Source organism: Neovison vison, chromosome 2 (assembly GCF_020171115.1).
Source record: "Neovison vison isolate M4711 chromosome 2, ASM_NN_V1, whole genome shotgun sequence".
Taxonomy (NCBI): Eukaryota; Metazoa; Chordata; class Mammalia; order Carnivora; family Mustelidae; genus Neogale; species Neogale vison.
Window position 1 is genome coordinate 4,011,811 of NC_058092.1, and position 16,051 is coordinate 4,027,861.

The following is a 16,051-nucleotide window of genomic DNA, read 5'->3' on the forward strand; positions in this document are numbered from 1 at the left end:
GAAGAATGGGGTCACTGAAGGTCCCCGGTTTTCAGTGTGGGTAGCCAGATGCCACAGAGGTCATGTACAGAGAAGAGGGAGTCTGGGAAGAGCAGCCTGGGGACAGGTCCAGAGTGTCTTTTGGGGCCCATCAAGGTCAAGGGGCCAGTTCAGCATCCAGATGATGCCAACCAAGAGGTCCCAGCTGACAAGAGAACCCTGGGGCCACATGACATACTAAAGACATAAAGCGGATGAGACCTGCAGGGGAGCTGGGTGGGGATCTCAGGGGCTGGGGGTGCCCCTGCCTGACGCAGAGACCCAGCGAGGCCCTCAGAGGTCAGCATTGGCCCCCATGCCAGGGTCTAACCACTTGGAGCTGCCTGGGGCTCACATGCCCTCCCGAGCCTGGAACTTCTACGCCCTCATCCTGGGCCCACCAGTCTGGAGACATCGCCAAGCCAGCACAAGAGAACAATCCCCCTTGTACCCCCAGGCTTCCTCCAGGGATGGGATGGGGAGGAGCAGGGGCTCAAAGCACAGGTTTGAGGCCTGGATTCATGGCCCAGACCTACCCCCTGCTTCCCGCATGGCCTCGGGCAAGCATGCAGGCTCTCTGTACCTCCACGGCCTCCGCTGTGCAACATGGGGGAACGGAGTAGAGGACTATAGGAGCAGAACCACTTCAGAGCTTTGCAAAATGCTAAGCACTCACTACCCAGCAGCAGTTACGTGGGTCCTCACCACGCAATCCCCCCCAACTCTCTCACTCCCCCATCCTAACGTTCTCCTTCCCTGGTCCGGCCTCTCCTGCCAGGATCCTGTTGTCTGTCTCAGCCGGGGGCCAGGTGCTGGGTCCTCACCAGGTCCTCACGCAGGCCCTGCCCCACAGCTGCCACCAGAGGGCGCACTCTGAACACGGCCTGGTTCGCCCCGCAACTCCAAGGGCACCTGAACAAATCCGGACTCCTAGCTGGGCCTGTGAGCCCCTCCTTCGCAGTGTGCTGAGGCCCCCTCGCCCATGTCCACCCACTAAAACGTTCGCTCTGGTTTGGCTCCCACACCTGTGCAGCACTCTCTCTCCTTCCCCCCTCCAGCCGGCGTGCATTCCTCCCCTCGTGGTGGGTGGCTGGCCCAGGCCCAGGGAGACACAGGACACCGGGACACAGATGCCAGTGGTACTGCATCTCAACTGGCCCCCAGGTGGCAGTGTGGCGCAAGACAGACCCCCTCCCCCGGAGCAAAGGTGCTGGGCCACCTCGAGAGGGAAAGGTCAGGTCCCTCGGCCCTTGAGGCAGGGCAGGAGAAGATGGGCCAAATGCTCCCCAGCTGCCCAAGCTGCAAAAGCAGAAAAGCTGACCCTCCTCCCGGGCGCTCTGGCCGGGCTTTGGTGGGCTTCCCCGGCAAGAGTGCCAGTGCTTGCCCAGGCCCCTCCCCGTCCCTGGGGGTGTCGAAGGGACAGGGGAGGGTTTAGGCCCAGGGCAGCCGAGCTGGGGGAGGGCATTCTAGAAACCAAGACTCTTGTGGATGGAGGGAGGAACTTAAATGCAGCTCTCATTTAAGCTGGCTCCCTGCTTACTCTCTGGCTGCCCCCAAGCCTCCTTGATGAATCCCCAAACCAGCACCATTCCAACAGGTCCCCTCCAGGGTTCCAGGAGCTCCCAAGGCCGAGGGACGAAGGACGGGAGAAGCCCATGCAAACTCTTGTCCCGACCCGGGAGTGGTTCGATGTCACCCACATCGGGACGCCGGGCCTCCTGGGCCTGGAATCTTCAGGAGATCCCAGGCGGGCTGGGTGACGGCTCGCAGACGCTTACCCCGTTCTGGCTGTTGCAGTGCCGGGTGCTGATGATGGCTCCTGCCTCCTCGATCATCTTCAGGATGGTCCCACCGTGGACGTTGCCAGCCACATTGGCATCATCCGGCCGCATGATCCTGGGTGGAGGAGAGAGAAGCAGCGGGATGAGGCCACTGGGAAGGGTGTCGCGCATGGAACAGCAGCGGCCAGAGGACGTCCCAGGAGACCAAAGCCTCCTGAAGGAAAGGGAACTTTCCGGGGGAGTTTGGTCAGAGTGGGCCACTGCTCTGACAGCCCCAAACAAGGGTCCTGTCTCCATGGGAAGGAGGAAGGGAGGCAGATAGCAGGACTGTGTCCCCAGGGCCGCAGGCACCCAGCAGGGAAGGGGTGAGAGCAGGGGCCTTCGGCAAAGGCAGCAAGGCAACAGCGTGGCTATTGGGGTTCCCAGCACACCTGCCCCTCCTGGTTCGCCGGCTCCCCAGCCACCTACAGGGCTGAATGAGCACCAGGACATAGGCTGTGACCCCGTGGAAGGCCACCATCGGAGTCCCAGAGGGGAAAACACACCCAGCCTTGGCTGCTCTGAGAAGTGGAAAGAGGCCACAGCTCTGAGACACCTGTCAGCACGGGAACATCCGTCCCCGCCTGCCCCTGGCCTGCTGAGCTCTTAGGGGTGCCTGAGGGGGGCTGGGTCCCTTGGATCGAGAGCTGGGAGCCCTCCAGGGTTGGGGGGAACTGAAATGCCACCTCAGTGGCCCAAAGAGGAAAAATGTTCACATCCCTGCTGTCGGCAGCCAGTGGTGGGGAAACTCCAAGAAATCTCTGGAATCCCAAGAAGCCAGCTTGGTGCCCCTGCAGTGGGCAACCCCAGTCTAGCTGGCACTTTCCCAAACCACAGCCAGGCTAAAGAAATCTGCCTTCAGCAGCCTCACGCCTGGAGAAAGAGGATCCACAGAGCACAGGCCACACTCCCAGCATGCTTGCCAACCACCGGGGCTCCCCCAGCGCAGCCCCCCGGACCAGCACCCTCCACTCGGGCCCAGAGAGCTCCGCCACCCTCTGGGGCTATGACCTCCTGACAGCTCCGCTCAGCGGCTCAGTCTAGCCCATCAGACCCCAAGATCTTTCTGGCTCCCGCTCTTACTAGACCTGGGTGCGCCGGGCAGCAGACCAAACTCTCGCTCCTGCACTTCCCTGTCTTTAAAATAGGCGTAATAACGGAGCCACTGCGCTTGACCACGGGGGGACAGAATCACACGAGATAATGCAGTTAACAGGCCCAGCCACGGTGCCTGGCACGTGGCCAATACAACACAAGCTCGTCAGCGGTATCCTACCCTCTAGGGGAACGTTTACCCAACAGACTGCAAGAAGTTTGGAAGCTCCAGGACAGAGCTGGAAGCTGTTACTTTCTCAGCAAACGCGCATGGACATGTTGGGTAACTGACAGCAGACTGCTGCCCGCCGCAGGTACTTCATCCTGCGGGAGAGCTGGCTCTGAGGACCGAGAACCACTCCCGCCCTGCCTCACTGGCTCGGGCAACAGTCATGGGAACCTGAACCAGAGGCCAGGGGAACCCCAGAGAACCGGAAAGAAGCTTCACTTGGCTTCTCAAACGTTCACTTAAAAATATTTCTTGAGTCCACTCAACATGGATAAAGACTTGAATGTAAGACTGGAAACCATGAAACTCGCAGCAGAAAACACAGGCTAACGGTAAGCTCCTTGACCTCAGTCTTGGCGATGGTTTTTTCGATCTGACTCCAAAAGCACAGGCAACAAAAGCAAAAATAAACAAATGTGACTTTACCAAAGTAAAAAGCTTCTGCAGAGCAAAGTAAACCACCAACAAAATGAAAACACACGGGCGCCTGGGTGGCTCAGTCAGTCAGGCCGCTGCCTTCAGCTAAGGTCATGACCCAGGGTCCTGGGATCAAGTCCCGTATCCGGCTCCCTGATCGGTGGAGAGCCTGTTTCTCCCTCTCCCTCTGCTCTTCTCTGATGGGGCTCTCTCTATCAAACAAATAAAATCCAAAAAAAAAAAGAAAGAAAGAAAGAAAAGGCAACCTACCAAATGGGAGAAAATATGTGCCAATCATGTATCTGCTAAGCGGTTAATATCCCAAACACGTATAAAGAGTTCACACAGCTCAATAGTGAAAAAAATCTGATTTTAAAATGGGTAAAGAGGGGCACTTGGGTAGCTCAATTGGGTAAGCGTCTGCCTTCGGCTCAGGTCATGATCTCGGGCTCATGGGACTGAATCGTGCAGCAGGCGGGGAGCCTGCTTCTCCCTCTCTCCCCAGCTCATGCTGTCACTTTCTCTGTCTCTCCCAAATTAGTAAGTAAAGTCTTTATTAAATGAAGAAATAAATAAAAGGGACAAAGTGGGGTGCTTGTTTGGCTCAGTCGGTGGAACATCCGACTCCTGATCCCAGGTCTTGAGTTCAAACCCATGTTGGGTGTGGAACCTACTTAAAAAATTTTTTTTTAAAACAAAACAGGCAAAGAAACTGACAAGACATTTTTCTAAAGAAGAGAGATACGGCCAACAGGTACACGGAAAAACGTTTCACACCACTCATCACAGTGGAAATGAAATTAAAACCATGGTGAGCTTTCCCCTCACACCTATTAGAACAGCTATTATCAAAACGATAAAAGAGATCGGGTGTTGGCAAGGCTGTAGAGAGGAAGGGATCCTCACGCTCTGTTGCTGGGGCTGCACACTGGTTTAGCCACCATGGAGAACAACACGGAGGTTCCAAAAAAAATGAAAGCCCGAACCACGACATGATCCAGCCAGGCCCCTTCTGTGCATTTACCCGGAGGAAACGTAAGATGCCGCAGTGGTATTTGCAGCCTCCGGGGCACTCATCAATGGCTGAGGGGATAAAGCTCAAAAAAGGAGGGAATCCGGTCAATCCTGACAACGCGGATGGACCCTGAGAGCATCATGCTGAGTGGAATAAGTCGGAGACAGAAAGACAACTCTACCTGATCTCACATGTGGAATCCAAATCAGGGAGCTCAGAGAGACAACACACCGCTGGCTGCCTGGGGGCCAGGCAGGGGGCGGCGGGGTGAATGGGGCGGCAGGTCCAGGGAAACCAGTCCTGAGGGCGTCAGGGCAGCAGGAGGCGCTAGTTAGCTGTAGGACACCAGACACGGGAAAGTCGCTGAGAAAAGCGGCGGCGAACACTTCCACCCCCGGGAAAACTCCGCAGCCCGGTCAGGTGAGAGGTCAACGGTAGGAGGGGTGAGTCTCCTGCTACACGCGCGCCAAACCACCACCCTGCACGCCTAAAACTGACACCACGGTCAACGCCAGTGACATCATGATAAAGCTGAAAAAACAAAAGAGTAAAAAAATTTTTTAAATATTTTCAAGTTTTAGGGACGCCTGGGTGGCTCAGTGGGTTAAGCATCTGTCTTCGGCTCAGGTCATGATCTCAGGGTCCTGGGACTCAGCCCCACATCGGGATCTCTGGTCAATAGGGAGCCTGCTTCCCCCTCTCTGTCTCTCTGCCTATCTGTGGTCTCTGTCTGTCAAAAAACTAAATAAAATCTTTAAAAATATATATGTATATATTTTCAAGTTTTAAAAATAAAATAGAAATTCAAGTTTATACTAAGGGGTTTTTTTGTTTGTTTTTTAAGTCTGAGTGAAGACGCAGACAATTTAAATAACCAAACTAGGGGCACCTAGGTGACTCAGTCAAGGTTAAACAAGTGGCCTTCTGCTCAGGTCATGATCCCGGGGCTCCCTGCTGGGCAGAGAGCCTGCTTCTCCCTCTGCCTGCCACTGCCCCTGCTTGTGCTCTCCCCCTCCTCTGATAAATAAGTAAGAAAACTGCTGTTATCAGCCTCTTTCCTTTGTATCTGTTTTCAACTTAGTAAAGGACAGATGGTCATTTCTGCCCAGAGGCTGGTCATCCTGGAGCTGCAAGGGGCCAGGGGGCTGGCCAGGAAAAGCAGCGCCCCTGGGTTCTAGAGCATCAGGGAAACTTGAGTCCAGCCTTTCCTAGAAACCAGAGCCTGCCTCTGGGGGAGCCCGATTCCCCCCTCGGGCCTCACTTGGCCTGTGGAGCTGTGCCCCCCACGGTTGGCCCACAGCAATGTGGCGTGGTCTGGGAGGGGGGCAGACTCGGGGCCACAGAGCCGACGAGGAAGTGCTCACATCCGGTGGGGCACTGAGGAAGAGACTGATAAGGAAGCAGCCTTTGAGATAGTGCCTGGGGCCATCGTGGGACATTCAAGGGCCCCCAGAAACCCCTCATCATCCACACCCGGCTGTCCCCAGGGCCCCCCGACAACACCCTGGGAATACATGCCAGGAGCTCCAAACCACACATTGTCGGACATGAGAGCTCACTGGGACACTTGCCAATCCCCACGCTCCTGGGTCACCCAGGTCTGGCATAAATACAGTCTTAATTCCCCAGGCCAGCTGGCCGCTCGGGCAGTCCCGAGCCTCCGTCCACAGGACCTGCAGAGGCAGGGAGACCAGAGCCCGGCTGCCACTCCTCTTGGCCCCAAATGGCTCAGGAGCTGTTGGGCAGGGCTGTCCTGAAACACTGGTCACTCGGTCGGGGACTTTCCCACCCGACTCACTTCCCTAGAGTCCCGCGCCGCTGGCCTGGGCCTCTCCAGGCAGGCAGGTGTCTGAGGGGTGAGGGCAGCCAGGAGAACATGTGGTCCCTTGTCCAAGCTTTTGTTTTCCCATTTTTTTTTTTTAAAGATTTTATTTATTTTATTTATTTGTCAGAGAGAGAGAGAATGAGAGCGAGCACAGACAGAGAGGCAGGCAGGGTCAGAGGGAGAAGCAGGCTCCCTGCTGAGCAAGGAGCCCGATGTGGGACTCGATCCTAGGATGCTGGGATCATGACCTGAGCCAAAGGCAGCTGCTTAACCAACTGAGCCACCCATGCGTCCCTGTTTTCCCATTTTTAATGAAGATGGGGAATGAAAAGTGCTTCACTTTCCTCTTCACTATTTAGAATGAGAAAAGCAAGCCCAGAGAAGCAGGCACAAAGCCAAGGGAGGCTTCTACACCTGTCTCTCACCTCCTGGACCTAACTGGCCACTTAGCCCACTGCCTCAAGGGTCACCAGTCCCCAGGGCTATCAGTGGCGAAGGGCGGCCCGGCATTGCCCGTGGACACTCCAGCTGGGCTGGCGTGCTCCGATCCTGAGCTCCGCACATCCGAGCTCGTCCTAGGGACGTCACCAAACATGATTAAACTCGTTCCCCCTGAGCTCCATGTACCTGGCCTCAGAGCAGACACCTTGAGGACAGGCCCTGTCCCCCTGTTGTTTGGCCCCGCACAGAGCTTTTATACTGGGTTGAACTGTGTCCCCCAAAAGGTACGCCCACGCTCTAGCTGCCGGAACCTGTGAACGGGACTTCTTCAGAAATGAGTCTTTGCAGGCGTGATCAGGTTCGGTGAGGTCATCGGGGGCATTCCGATCCAAAACGACTAGTGTCTTTTTGAAAAGAAGGAAATGTGGACACACCAGGGAAGAGGCAGAGACCAGAGTGGCGTGTGTACAGGCCAAGAAATGTAAGGGTGTCAGGAGCCACCTGGAGCTGGAGGAGGCGAGGAAGGATCCTCCCCCAGGGCCCTCAGGGGAAGCAAGGCCCGGCGGACACCAGGATTCGGGGCCTGGGACCTCCAGGCTGTGAGAACAGACATTTCTGTTGTTTTAAACCCCCCAGTTTGTGGCCACTGGCTATGGCAGCCACAGGACACTCGCACTCGGGGGGAGGGGGGGAGGGCTGTGCTCCACCCACAGAAGACGGCAGCGAGGGACAGGTGAGCCCCACGGGACCTGCGGCGGTGGCTACAGCCGGAGCCTGACCCTCAGCTTCTGCGTCCCAAGCCCAGCCGGCCCGGGCCAGGCCCCAGCACAGGGGCTTGACCACTCCCCCCACCTCCACAGCCCCCGGCACTCTCTGATTCTGACACCACAACGTCCCTGCTAAAATACAACACTGCAGGGGCGCCCAGGTGGCTCAGTCAGTTAGGCGTCGGCCTTCAGCTCAGGTCATGATCTTGGGGTCCTGGGGTCGAGTCCTGCATGGGGCTCCCTGCTCAGTGGGGAGTCTGTTTCTCTCTCTCCCTCTGCCCCTCCCCCTGCTCCTGCACACGCTCTCTCTCTCTCTTTCTCAAGTGAATAAAATCTTTAAAAAAGTAAAAGAAAATACAACATTGCAGCGTGAGTTCCATGGTAAGTGGGGAGGGAGGTGGTTTCCTCTATTCAACGGGGAAAGCTGAACTAGCTCTCTGAGGTAGAAGGTAGTAGGCAGCACAACGCACAGCCGGACCCCCGGGACAGATAAAGTCCTCTCGGGTTTTCCACCTGTCCCAGAGACGGGCAGAGCCGTCGGGCCCCCAGCTGTGGTCCAGGTGGGGGCCTGCAGGGTGGCCAGTGCCAAGGACACCACAGAGACTATGCCGAAGGTCCCCAGGCCTGTCCCTGTGGGGCAGCGGCGGGTGTCCCGAGGAGGGACAACCCCAGGGTGTTTCTGCCCTGACCTAACCCGCAGCCGTAGCTGCCGAGGTGCGAGCTTCAAGCTCCGTGCAGGGAGCCGCCACCTTGGCAGGGAGCCGAGGAAGAGCAGGTGCAGTCCCTCCTGGCCAGACAGGAGCTGGGGGGCCGATCGCAGGGTGTGCACGTGCCAGGAGGACCATGTGGGCTGGGGGATGGGACCGGCTCAACCAGGCAGCCCGACCATGGCCCATGTGAACACCCCACCTTTCTACAGGAGACCCCGCCAATCAGAAGCCCAAGTGACCCTGCTTCTCCTCTCCAACCTGCTGTCCAAGAAGGTTCCAGCAAGGTGCCTTCAACCCCAGAGCTCCCACCACAGTCCCTAGAAGAGGCAGGGAGGGAGAAATGGCTGGGCCAGGAGAAAGTCCTGGGGCCTCTTCCAGGCCCCAGAGCAGGAGTGGGAGGCACCGATCTCACCCAAAGGCCCAGGCTCACACTTCGGCCAGGACCGGGGAATGAACCAGAGAAAGCTCCAGGTGCAGCCGCCGCCCAGCACCCACAGATCCCAAGACCCCAGAGCACCGGGCGGCTGGGCAGGCAGGAAGTGAGCAGCGCCCCACACAACCACAGGACCCTGCTGGCGAGAGAAAGGGGAGAACCGGAAGCAGCACAGCCGCAGAGAGAAGCGGCTGCCACCCCCGGGCCATGCTTCCCCGCCCTCAGGCTGCGGTCCTGCCGAGGGGGCGACGTGGGGGCTGGACCTCCTGCCCCAGCTTCGGCCGCACCTGACGTCCGGAGCAGCAGACCCGGAGCAGGCACATCTGTCCTTGGCCACAGGGAGCCAGCCAGCCCCCACACTGGACGCGGGGGGCACATCCCCTCTAAGTGCCCCCCGACAGACCATCTGCGACAATAGCCCCGCAAGAGTGGGGAGCACAAGACGGATGGTACCTGCTCAGCTGGGAAGCCATGCCCGCTGGGGCTCGTCCTGGGTCCGGAGAGAAGCTGGGGGCTAGTGGCAGCCAAGTCACCGGCCCTCCCACTCCAAAAGCACCGTCCCAAGTCCCCGCCACCAGGCTGCCCAATGTAACCAGGAAGAGGCCGCCTCACCAATCCGAGGAGTCTACCAAAAGCCGGTGTCATAGAAACCGCGCTTTGTAAATAATGACAGTGGAGGAGAGCACATCTCCGAGCCCTTCCGCTGCTGTGCGTGGGATCGAGAAGTCACACAGAGACAGCCGCCATCTCTCAGAAGCCTCTGGGGGGCCCGAGATGGGGCAAACGCCCACCCAGGGTCCCGGGAAAGGCTGGGCTCTGGGCCCAGGGCCACCGCACGCCTTCTGAGCTTCCCCAGATGCACACAGGGGAGCAGGGTCCCAGGCCAGAGTGAGACTCACAGCGAGGCTCACATCAGGGGCAGAGCCCAGCATCCTGCCCAGAGGGGCTGGCATCCGACATCTATCCCCAGGCTACCTCCAGGGCTCTAGGGGCCGGGTGAGCCACTGGAAGGGAAGTGGGGAGAGGAAGCAGCCAGCTCCGCCAGACCTCGCTCTCCCGTGGCCACCACCGCACAGACCTGCCTCCTCCCTTCTCCGGGGCCAGGCGGCCAGGGGCAGACCTTCCGTCCCCCAGGGGGCCTGCCCTTCTCCCCTCCCACTGGGTGTTGGGAAGAAGGAAAGCAAGCCATCGGAGTGGCCGAGGAGCTGGTGTGACCTTGGCAGCCCCAGGAGAGGAGGCTGGGTGTGTAATTACTGTCCCTGCGCCCCAGGGCCACCCCCATGTGGCGCCGCCCTGATGGCGACTGTGAATGAATGAACCGGCCCGCAAGCTCCGTGAGGGACCCTTCCTGGACTGTCCACCCGGCTTGGCTCCTGGGCACGGGTCCACCTCGCGGGGGGGTGACTCCAGCAGGTACCGTGCTCAAGAGGTAAACGTGGGCCAGAGCCCCAGGGGCGTCCCCCACCCCCCGCAACGGCCGCTCTCACCACCAGAGCCCCGGCGTGCTCCTGGCCGCCTCCCTAAAACACGATGATCTGCTCCTGAAGGCACAGCTACCATTGTCCCACGTCCTCTCCCCTTCATGTGAAAAGAAACAGAAGCAAAATTCCAGACCGACCAGCAGCCCAGCAGCGCGCCCCGCAGGGAGGCCGGCCGGGGCAGGACGGGGTTCCGACGGGCGCCACGGACCACACCTGAAATGTCTACCTGGAAGGGGAGTCAGGGCAGAGTCTGGGCAGAAAACCTTCCCCAAAGCCTTCCCCTACCCTCACAGCCCGAGGGGGGGCCCTGGCAGGACCTCCTGCAGCCCCTCAGCTGTCCGAGACGCAGCTTCAACCTGAGTAGAAATGACCCCATTTGCCAGCAGCCCCGAGGACACTCCTGTAGGGCAGGGACTGGGGCTATCCTGCTCGTTGCGATGTCCCCAGCACCTGGCACCACACGGGACACAAAGCAAAGTGCCATGTCAAATCGAAGAGTGACCCAGTCCCTGAGAGACACGGATGGACAGAGCCACCGCCCCACTCACCCTAGGTCCCCTCCGGTCAGCTGGGTGCTCCGGCCCCATGCGCACCTGACCAACAGCCTGCACCTCCCCTGCCCTCCCTGCCCAGAGAAGCCTGGCCGCACTCTCCTTCCCTAGAAAAGGCCAAGAGCGCTGTCCCCACAGGCCACCAGTGGGCCATATTGTGGGTCCGGTCAAGCCCATCTATCACCCGCGGGTCAGAGAAAAGGCCCCCAAGGCCACGGGTGTCCACTCCAGCCAGGGGGCATCCCAGAGCCATGTGTCCAGACACCCCACCATCACAACCAGGGCCCCCTCCGGCCCCACCCCCACCCCCAGCCATCCCACGGTTGTCTTACAACTTGGCCTTCCCCCGGAGACAGGCCCCGCCAGCTCCCTTCCTCAACACTTTCAGGGACGCGCCCCTCCGAAGCCAGAGCATGGTCTTTGCGTGTCCTTTCCAGAGCCCCGGCCAGATGGGACCCGGAGGGGGGTGTCAGCCGCCCGCTGTGCCCTTTGGACTCGGCCGCATTCCTCTGGGCAGGCATCGCTGCCTCCCTAAGCAACGCTGGCTTCTCTCTCCTCCCTGGTCTCGACCCTGGGTGTGCTGGGCACACGGCCTACCCCAGGTAAGGAGCAGCCACCCCACCACTCCCAAGACTGTGTGAGCCCGTGACCTTCTCAGATCCCTTAAAATCACAGGAATTTGGAGTTCAAAAGAATGCTGGAAATTACTCGCTTCGAGCCCCAGCTTCTACCGTGGGGAAAACAGGCCCGCAGAGGCGAGGGGGTGGCCCCGTGTCACGCACACCTGCAGGCGGCGCCGGGCACCTCGAGGGAACATGCCGGGAGGCGCTGGGCCGTGGAGGGACGCAGCCTCCCACACACCACAAAGACCTGCCATCCTTCCCGGCAAAACAACACCCAGGTGATGGGGTGATGACTCACAGACGGACGAGAGGCTACAACCTGCCCCACCCGTTCTTTCCCAGTTATGGAGAAAGATCATGAAAATGCTCCAAGACTGGCTTCGAGGGAAGCCGTCCTTGCCAGAGCGCACAGGGGATCCCCATCCACCTAGAGGGAAGCATCGAGGCAAGCCACGGAGTTCAGACCCAAATGAGGCTCTCTCCCCATTTTCATCATTAGAAGGAAGAATGTGTCAGATCCGGAATGATGCATGGAGTGACAGGCAGGCCCAATGACTTAACGCCTGCGTACATGGACACACCCTGGACCGGGAGAACTAAGACTTGGAAAACCCAAACAAAGCCCACGGGGAAGTGCAATGAGGGAACCCTGCAGGAGACGACACTGGGGGACACCTGCAGGTCGTCCCACAGCTCCAGCGGAGCAGCGGGGCCGTGTCCCCTCCACTGGCCGCACAGCCACGCCGACTCTCCGCGGAGCAGGCTTGTCCGTCGTCAGCCTTCCGAGCAAATCACTGTGAGACAACCAGCAAACCAACTGATGACCAGGAGGTGGTTTCTGAATTAACCAGATGCCCGGAAAGGTTCCCGGCAAGATGATCAGAACGGCCAAAAGACAGGGAAGAGCAAAGGGAACAGCCCAGGAGCCCCTCATGCAGGAAGCGGCAAGTCTGATGCCCTCCACGCGCACACCAGGACAGGATCTGACTAAGGAGGAATCGGGGGCTGATGCCTGCGACCACGCAGAAGGATCCCCAAAACATGATGCCGAGGGCAAGCAGCCGTCCCAAAAGTCACGATTCCATGGACACGAAACGTCCAAGCAGGCCGATCCAGAGACGGAGAGCAGACCGACTGACTGCCGCCAGGGCTGGGGGCTGGGGCAAATGGGGAGTGACAGCTAAGACTACAGCGCTTCCTTTGGGGCGAAGACAAACATTCTGGACTTAAGCCACGGTGACGGCCGCCCAAGCCTGTGCATATACCAGAGCACACCGAGTAGCCCTCGAGGGAACGGATGCAACTTACGACCCAACAGAGCCGTCACCATGACACCTGCTGCAGGCCGCTGGCCCCCCCCACCTCCAAACACTCAGCCCAAGAGAGAGCTCCCAGACTTGGGCCCAAAGAACACCACACACAGCCGGACAGGTCAGGGGCTTTGAGGCTTCTGAGACCCCCAGGCCACCAGCACCACGCACGAGCAGGGCTGCGCTCTGCTGAGACATCGGTGGCAGCCGTTTTCCTCAGCTTTCAAGCAGAAATACCACACAAGGGGCACCTGGGTGGCTCGGTCGGGTAAGCATCTGCCCTCAGCTCAGGCGATGATCGCGGGGTCCTGCTTCTCCCTCTGCCTGCCACTTGCTCTCTCTCCCTTTCTCTCTCTGGCAAATAAATAAAATCTTAGGAAGGAAGGAAGGAAGGAGGGAGGGAGGGAGGAAGGGAGGGAAGGAAGGAGGGAAAGAGGGAAGAATACCACACAATCTAGAGATTCCACTTCTGCGTATTTACCAGAAGAAAATGAAAACACGAATTCAAAGAGGTATGTGCACCCTGATGTTCAATTCAGCATTTTTTACAACAGCCAAGATTCAGAAGTAAGTGTTCGTCAACAGAGGAATGGATGAAGATGTGTTACACACACACCCCATACGCGCAAACACAAAGGAATATTACTCAGCCATTAACAAAGAGGAAAAAATCTTGCCATTTGTGACATGGGTGGACCTGGATAGAGGGTATCATGATAAGGGAAATAAATCAAAGACAAATACCGTGTTTTACTTTAATGTGGATCTAAAGAACCAAACCAAACCAAATAGAACAGACTGGTAAATACAGAGAACTAAGTAGTGGGGCGGGGGGGACAGGTAAGGGGAGAAAGAGGTACAAACGTCCATTTATAAATGAAGCCAGTCACAGGGGTGTAAAGTACCACACAGGGGATACAGCCAAAACATCGTGATGACTGCAGGCGACGGACGGCACCTACACTTCCCGCAAGCACTGCGCGATGCACGTAAATGTCAGCTCACTTGCCGCACATCAGAAACTAATCTAATACTCTTCGTCCACTACACCTCAATTAAAAGGAAGAGTATTAGCAACAGGTTTCAGATGCCATAGGTTAATCAGGCAACTTTGGGCTGGCTTGTGGGTGTCCCCACCTCTCAGGTCCTGACGTTTATCAGGCACAGGACATGACGGGGCACGGGGCAGTGTCAGCCAGTCATTCAGAGAGACTGAGTACTGACCCAACGGGAACTGGTTTCCTGAGACACTGCCAGGCTCCAGAAAGCATTTCATCCGTTAAAGCTCTGGATTCCAAAGGCACACCTGAGTACAGCCAAGAAGCACAGAACAAGCGTGGCATTTACGGAAAATGACGGCCACCCGCCCTCACTCACCCTGATCGGTTACAAGGCTGAAGTTCCCACCTGCTAAGGGCCCAGAGGGTCATGAAATATTTAGGCGGCTCGAGAAGAGACTGGAATTGGAAGCCCAGGGACTTTCAACTGGTGGAGAGCGGGGCCAGTGACCATGTCACAGGGACCTGCAGACGGCTGGGGTGTGCCAAGGGAGGCCAGGACACAGGCTGAGGAATCAGAAAACACCTCTGAAGCATTCCCCAGCACCCCATTCCCTGAGTGGCTGCGTGGCACATACACCAGAAGCCCCTCTCAGACCCACCAGACAAATCTTCGGGGGGCAGATACTTCAGCCAGGGCTTCTCCCTGTCCCAGAATGAGCAACACCCTGGCCTTTGTGCCGTGAGCCACATATTTCCCTGAGGCTCAGAGAACCTCTCGATCTTGTGCTGAGTTTGGGAGGAGACAAATCCTGCCTTTGACTTTTAATCCTCCCCACTCATAAATCAAAGTCGGGGCACCAGGCCGTGTCTGGGCGGCTGGTGGATCAGAGCTCTCCCCATCACCTCCCTTGAGCAGGTGATGAGACACACCAACTCGGTGTCAAGAGACCTGAATTCCAGTGTTCCCTGTGCTGACCGCAGGCAGGTCACTCCTGCCCTCAGTCTCCCTACCTGTAAAACAGGGAGCCCCTCTGCCCCCCGGGGCTGAGGGCTGAGTGGGCATGAAGGGTGCAGACAGGAGCCAGGGCAGTGGCTCAGACTGTGGGTGCGGCTCCCCTCTGTCAGCTGTTAGGAGGCTCTGCTCCACATCCAGAGGTGGGGGAAACTACTTGTACAAAAGCAATTCTTTCTCCCTGTACTTCACCTCCCAGGGCGAACACGACCTCCCCCATTTGGATTAAAATTCTGATTTCCCTGATGCACCTGATGCCCCGTTAAACATTCTTGCTGGGCCGTGGGGCACATTCAAGGTCATGACTACTACAGACAGCCTCCCGATAGGTGGGGGATAGGTGGGGACAGCACACCGCTGCGGGGACAGCACACCACCCCGGGGACAGGAGGGCGGGGAAGTAGGAAAGGCGCAAAGACCAGAAGGGGGCCTGTTGGTGTTCTGGGAGGTGAAGTGGGAAACAGATGCAGGAACAGAGGCCCGGCCCACTGCTGAAATGAAACCACGTGGGTGACCAACACCCCACGTTCTGTAGGGCACTTTTACCCCTGGTGCCCCTTTGCTTCTGTCCTCAGGGTCAGGGGCGAGCCGGGGGTGTGGGGCAGGTTTGTGGCTTCACCCTGGGATGCCGACAAGGACCTCGGACTCACAGAGACTGTCCCCATCTGAAGAAAGAGGTGTGTCCACATCAAAAGAACAAAGCTGGACCCTTACCTCACACCATCTATGAGGAAGAACTCAAAACAGGTAAAGCCCTAAAAGCGATGAGATTGAGGAAATCTTGAGAGAGGACACACGAGTAACCCTCCGTGACCCTGGACCTGGCAGCCATTTGCTGGCAGCAAAAAGCACAAGCAGTCAGAAAATAAAAAACATGAATTGGATTACATCAAAATCCAAAACGTCTGTGCTTGAAGGCATAGCATCCAAAGTGGCGAGACAACCCACCGGACAGACAAAAATTTTTGCAAACCATGCATCTGAGAAGGGACTTGGATCTAGAATCTGGAAGGAACTCTAAACACTCAAGAATAAGACAAAGAAGCCCAGTGAAAAATGAGGAAAGAAACTGAACAGACCAAGAGGTACACTGTCTGCGAAGCTCACAAAATCGGTACAAAAGTTATGTCATCAGTCATCAGAGAAACCAAATCAAGGCCACAGGGAGATGCCACTTCACACCCACTCAGCCAGGGCGGCTGTAACCCAAGAGGCAGCTCCCTAGCTCTGAGGAGGAGGCAGGGACTCCCCACCGTCGCACTGCTGGAGGAGGGGACAAAACAGTGAGGCAGCCACGCTGGAA

The 16,051-nt window shown here is 57.9% G+C and overlaps 1 protein-coding gene across 3 annotated transcripts in view; it reads right to left on the reverse strand.

Moving 5' to 3' along the window:
* Positions 1-16,051, reverse strand: part of ACOT7 (acyl-CoA thioesterase 7) — a 92,979-nt gene that overhangs the window by 61,386 nt on the left and 15,542 nt on the right. For 2 of the 3 annotated variants that reach the window (XM_044237018.1, XM_044237017.1), the window contains exon 2: positions 1,797-1,914. In XM_044237018.1, coding sequence (XP_044092953.1) covers positions 1,797-1,914 — 118 coding nt within the window. Of the gene's footprint in view, positions 1-1,796; positions 1,915-9,223; positions 9,259-16,051 lie in introns of those variants that run through there. The other variant, XM_044237019.1, reaches the window with a different exon arrangement.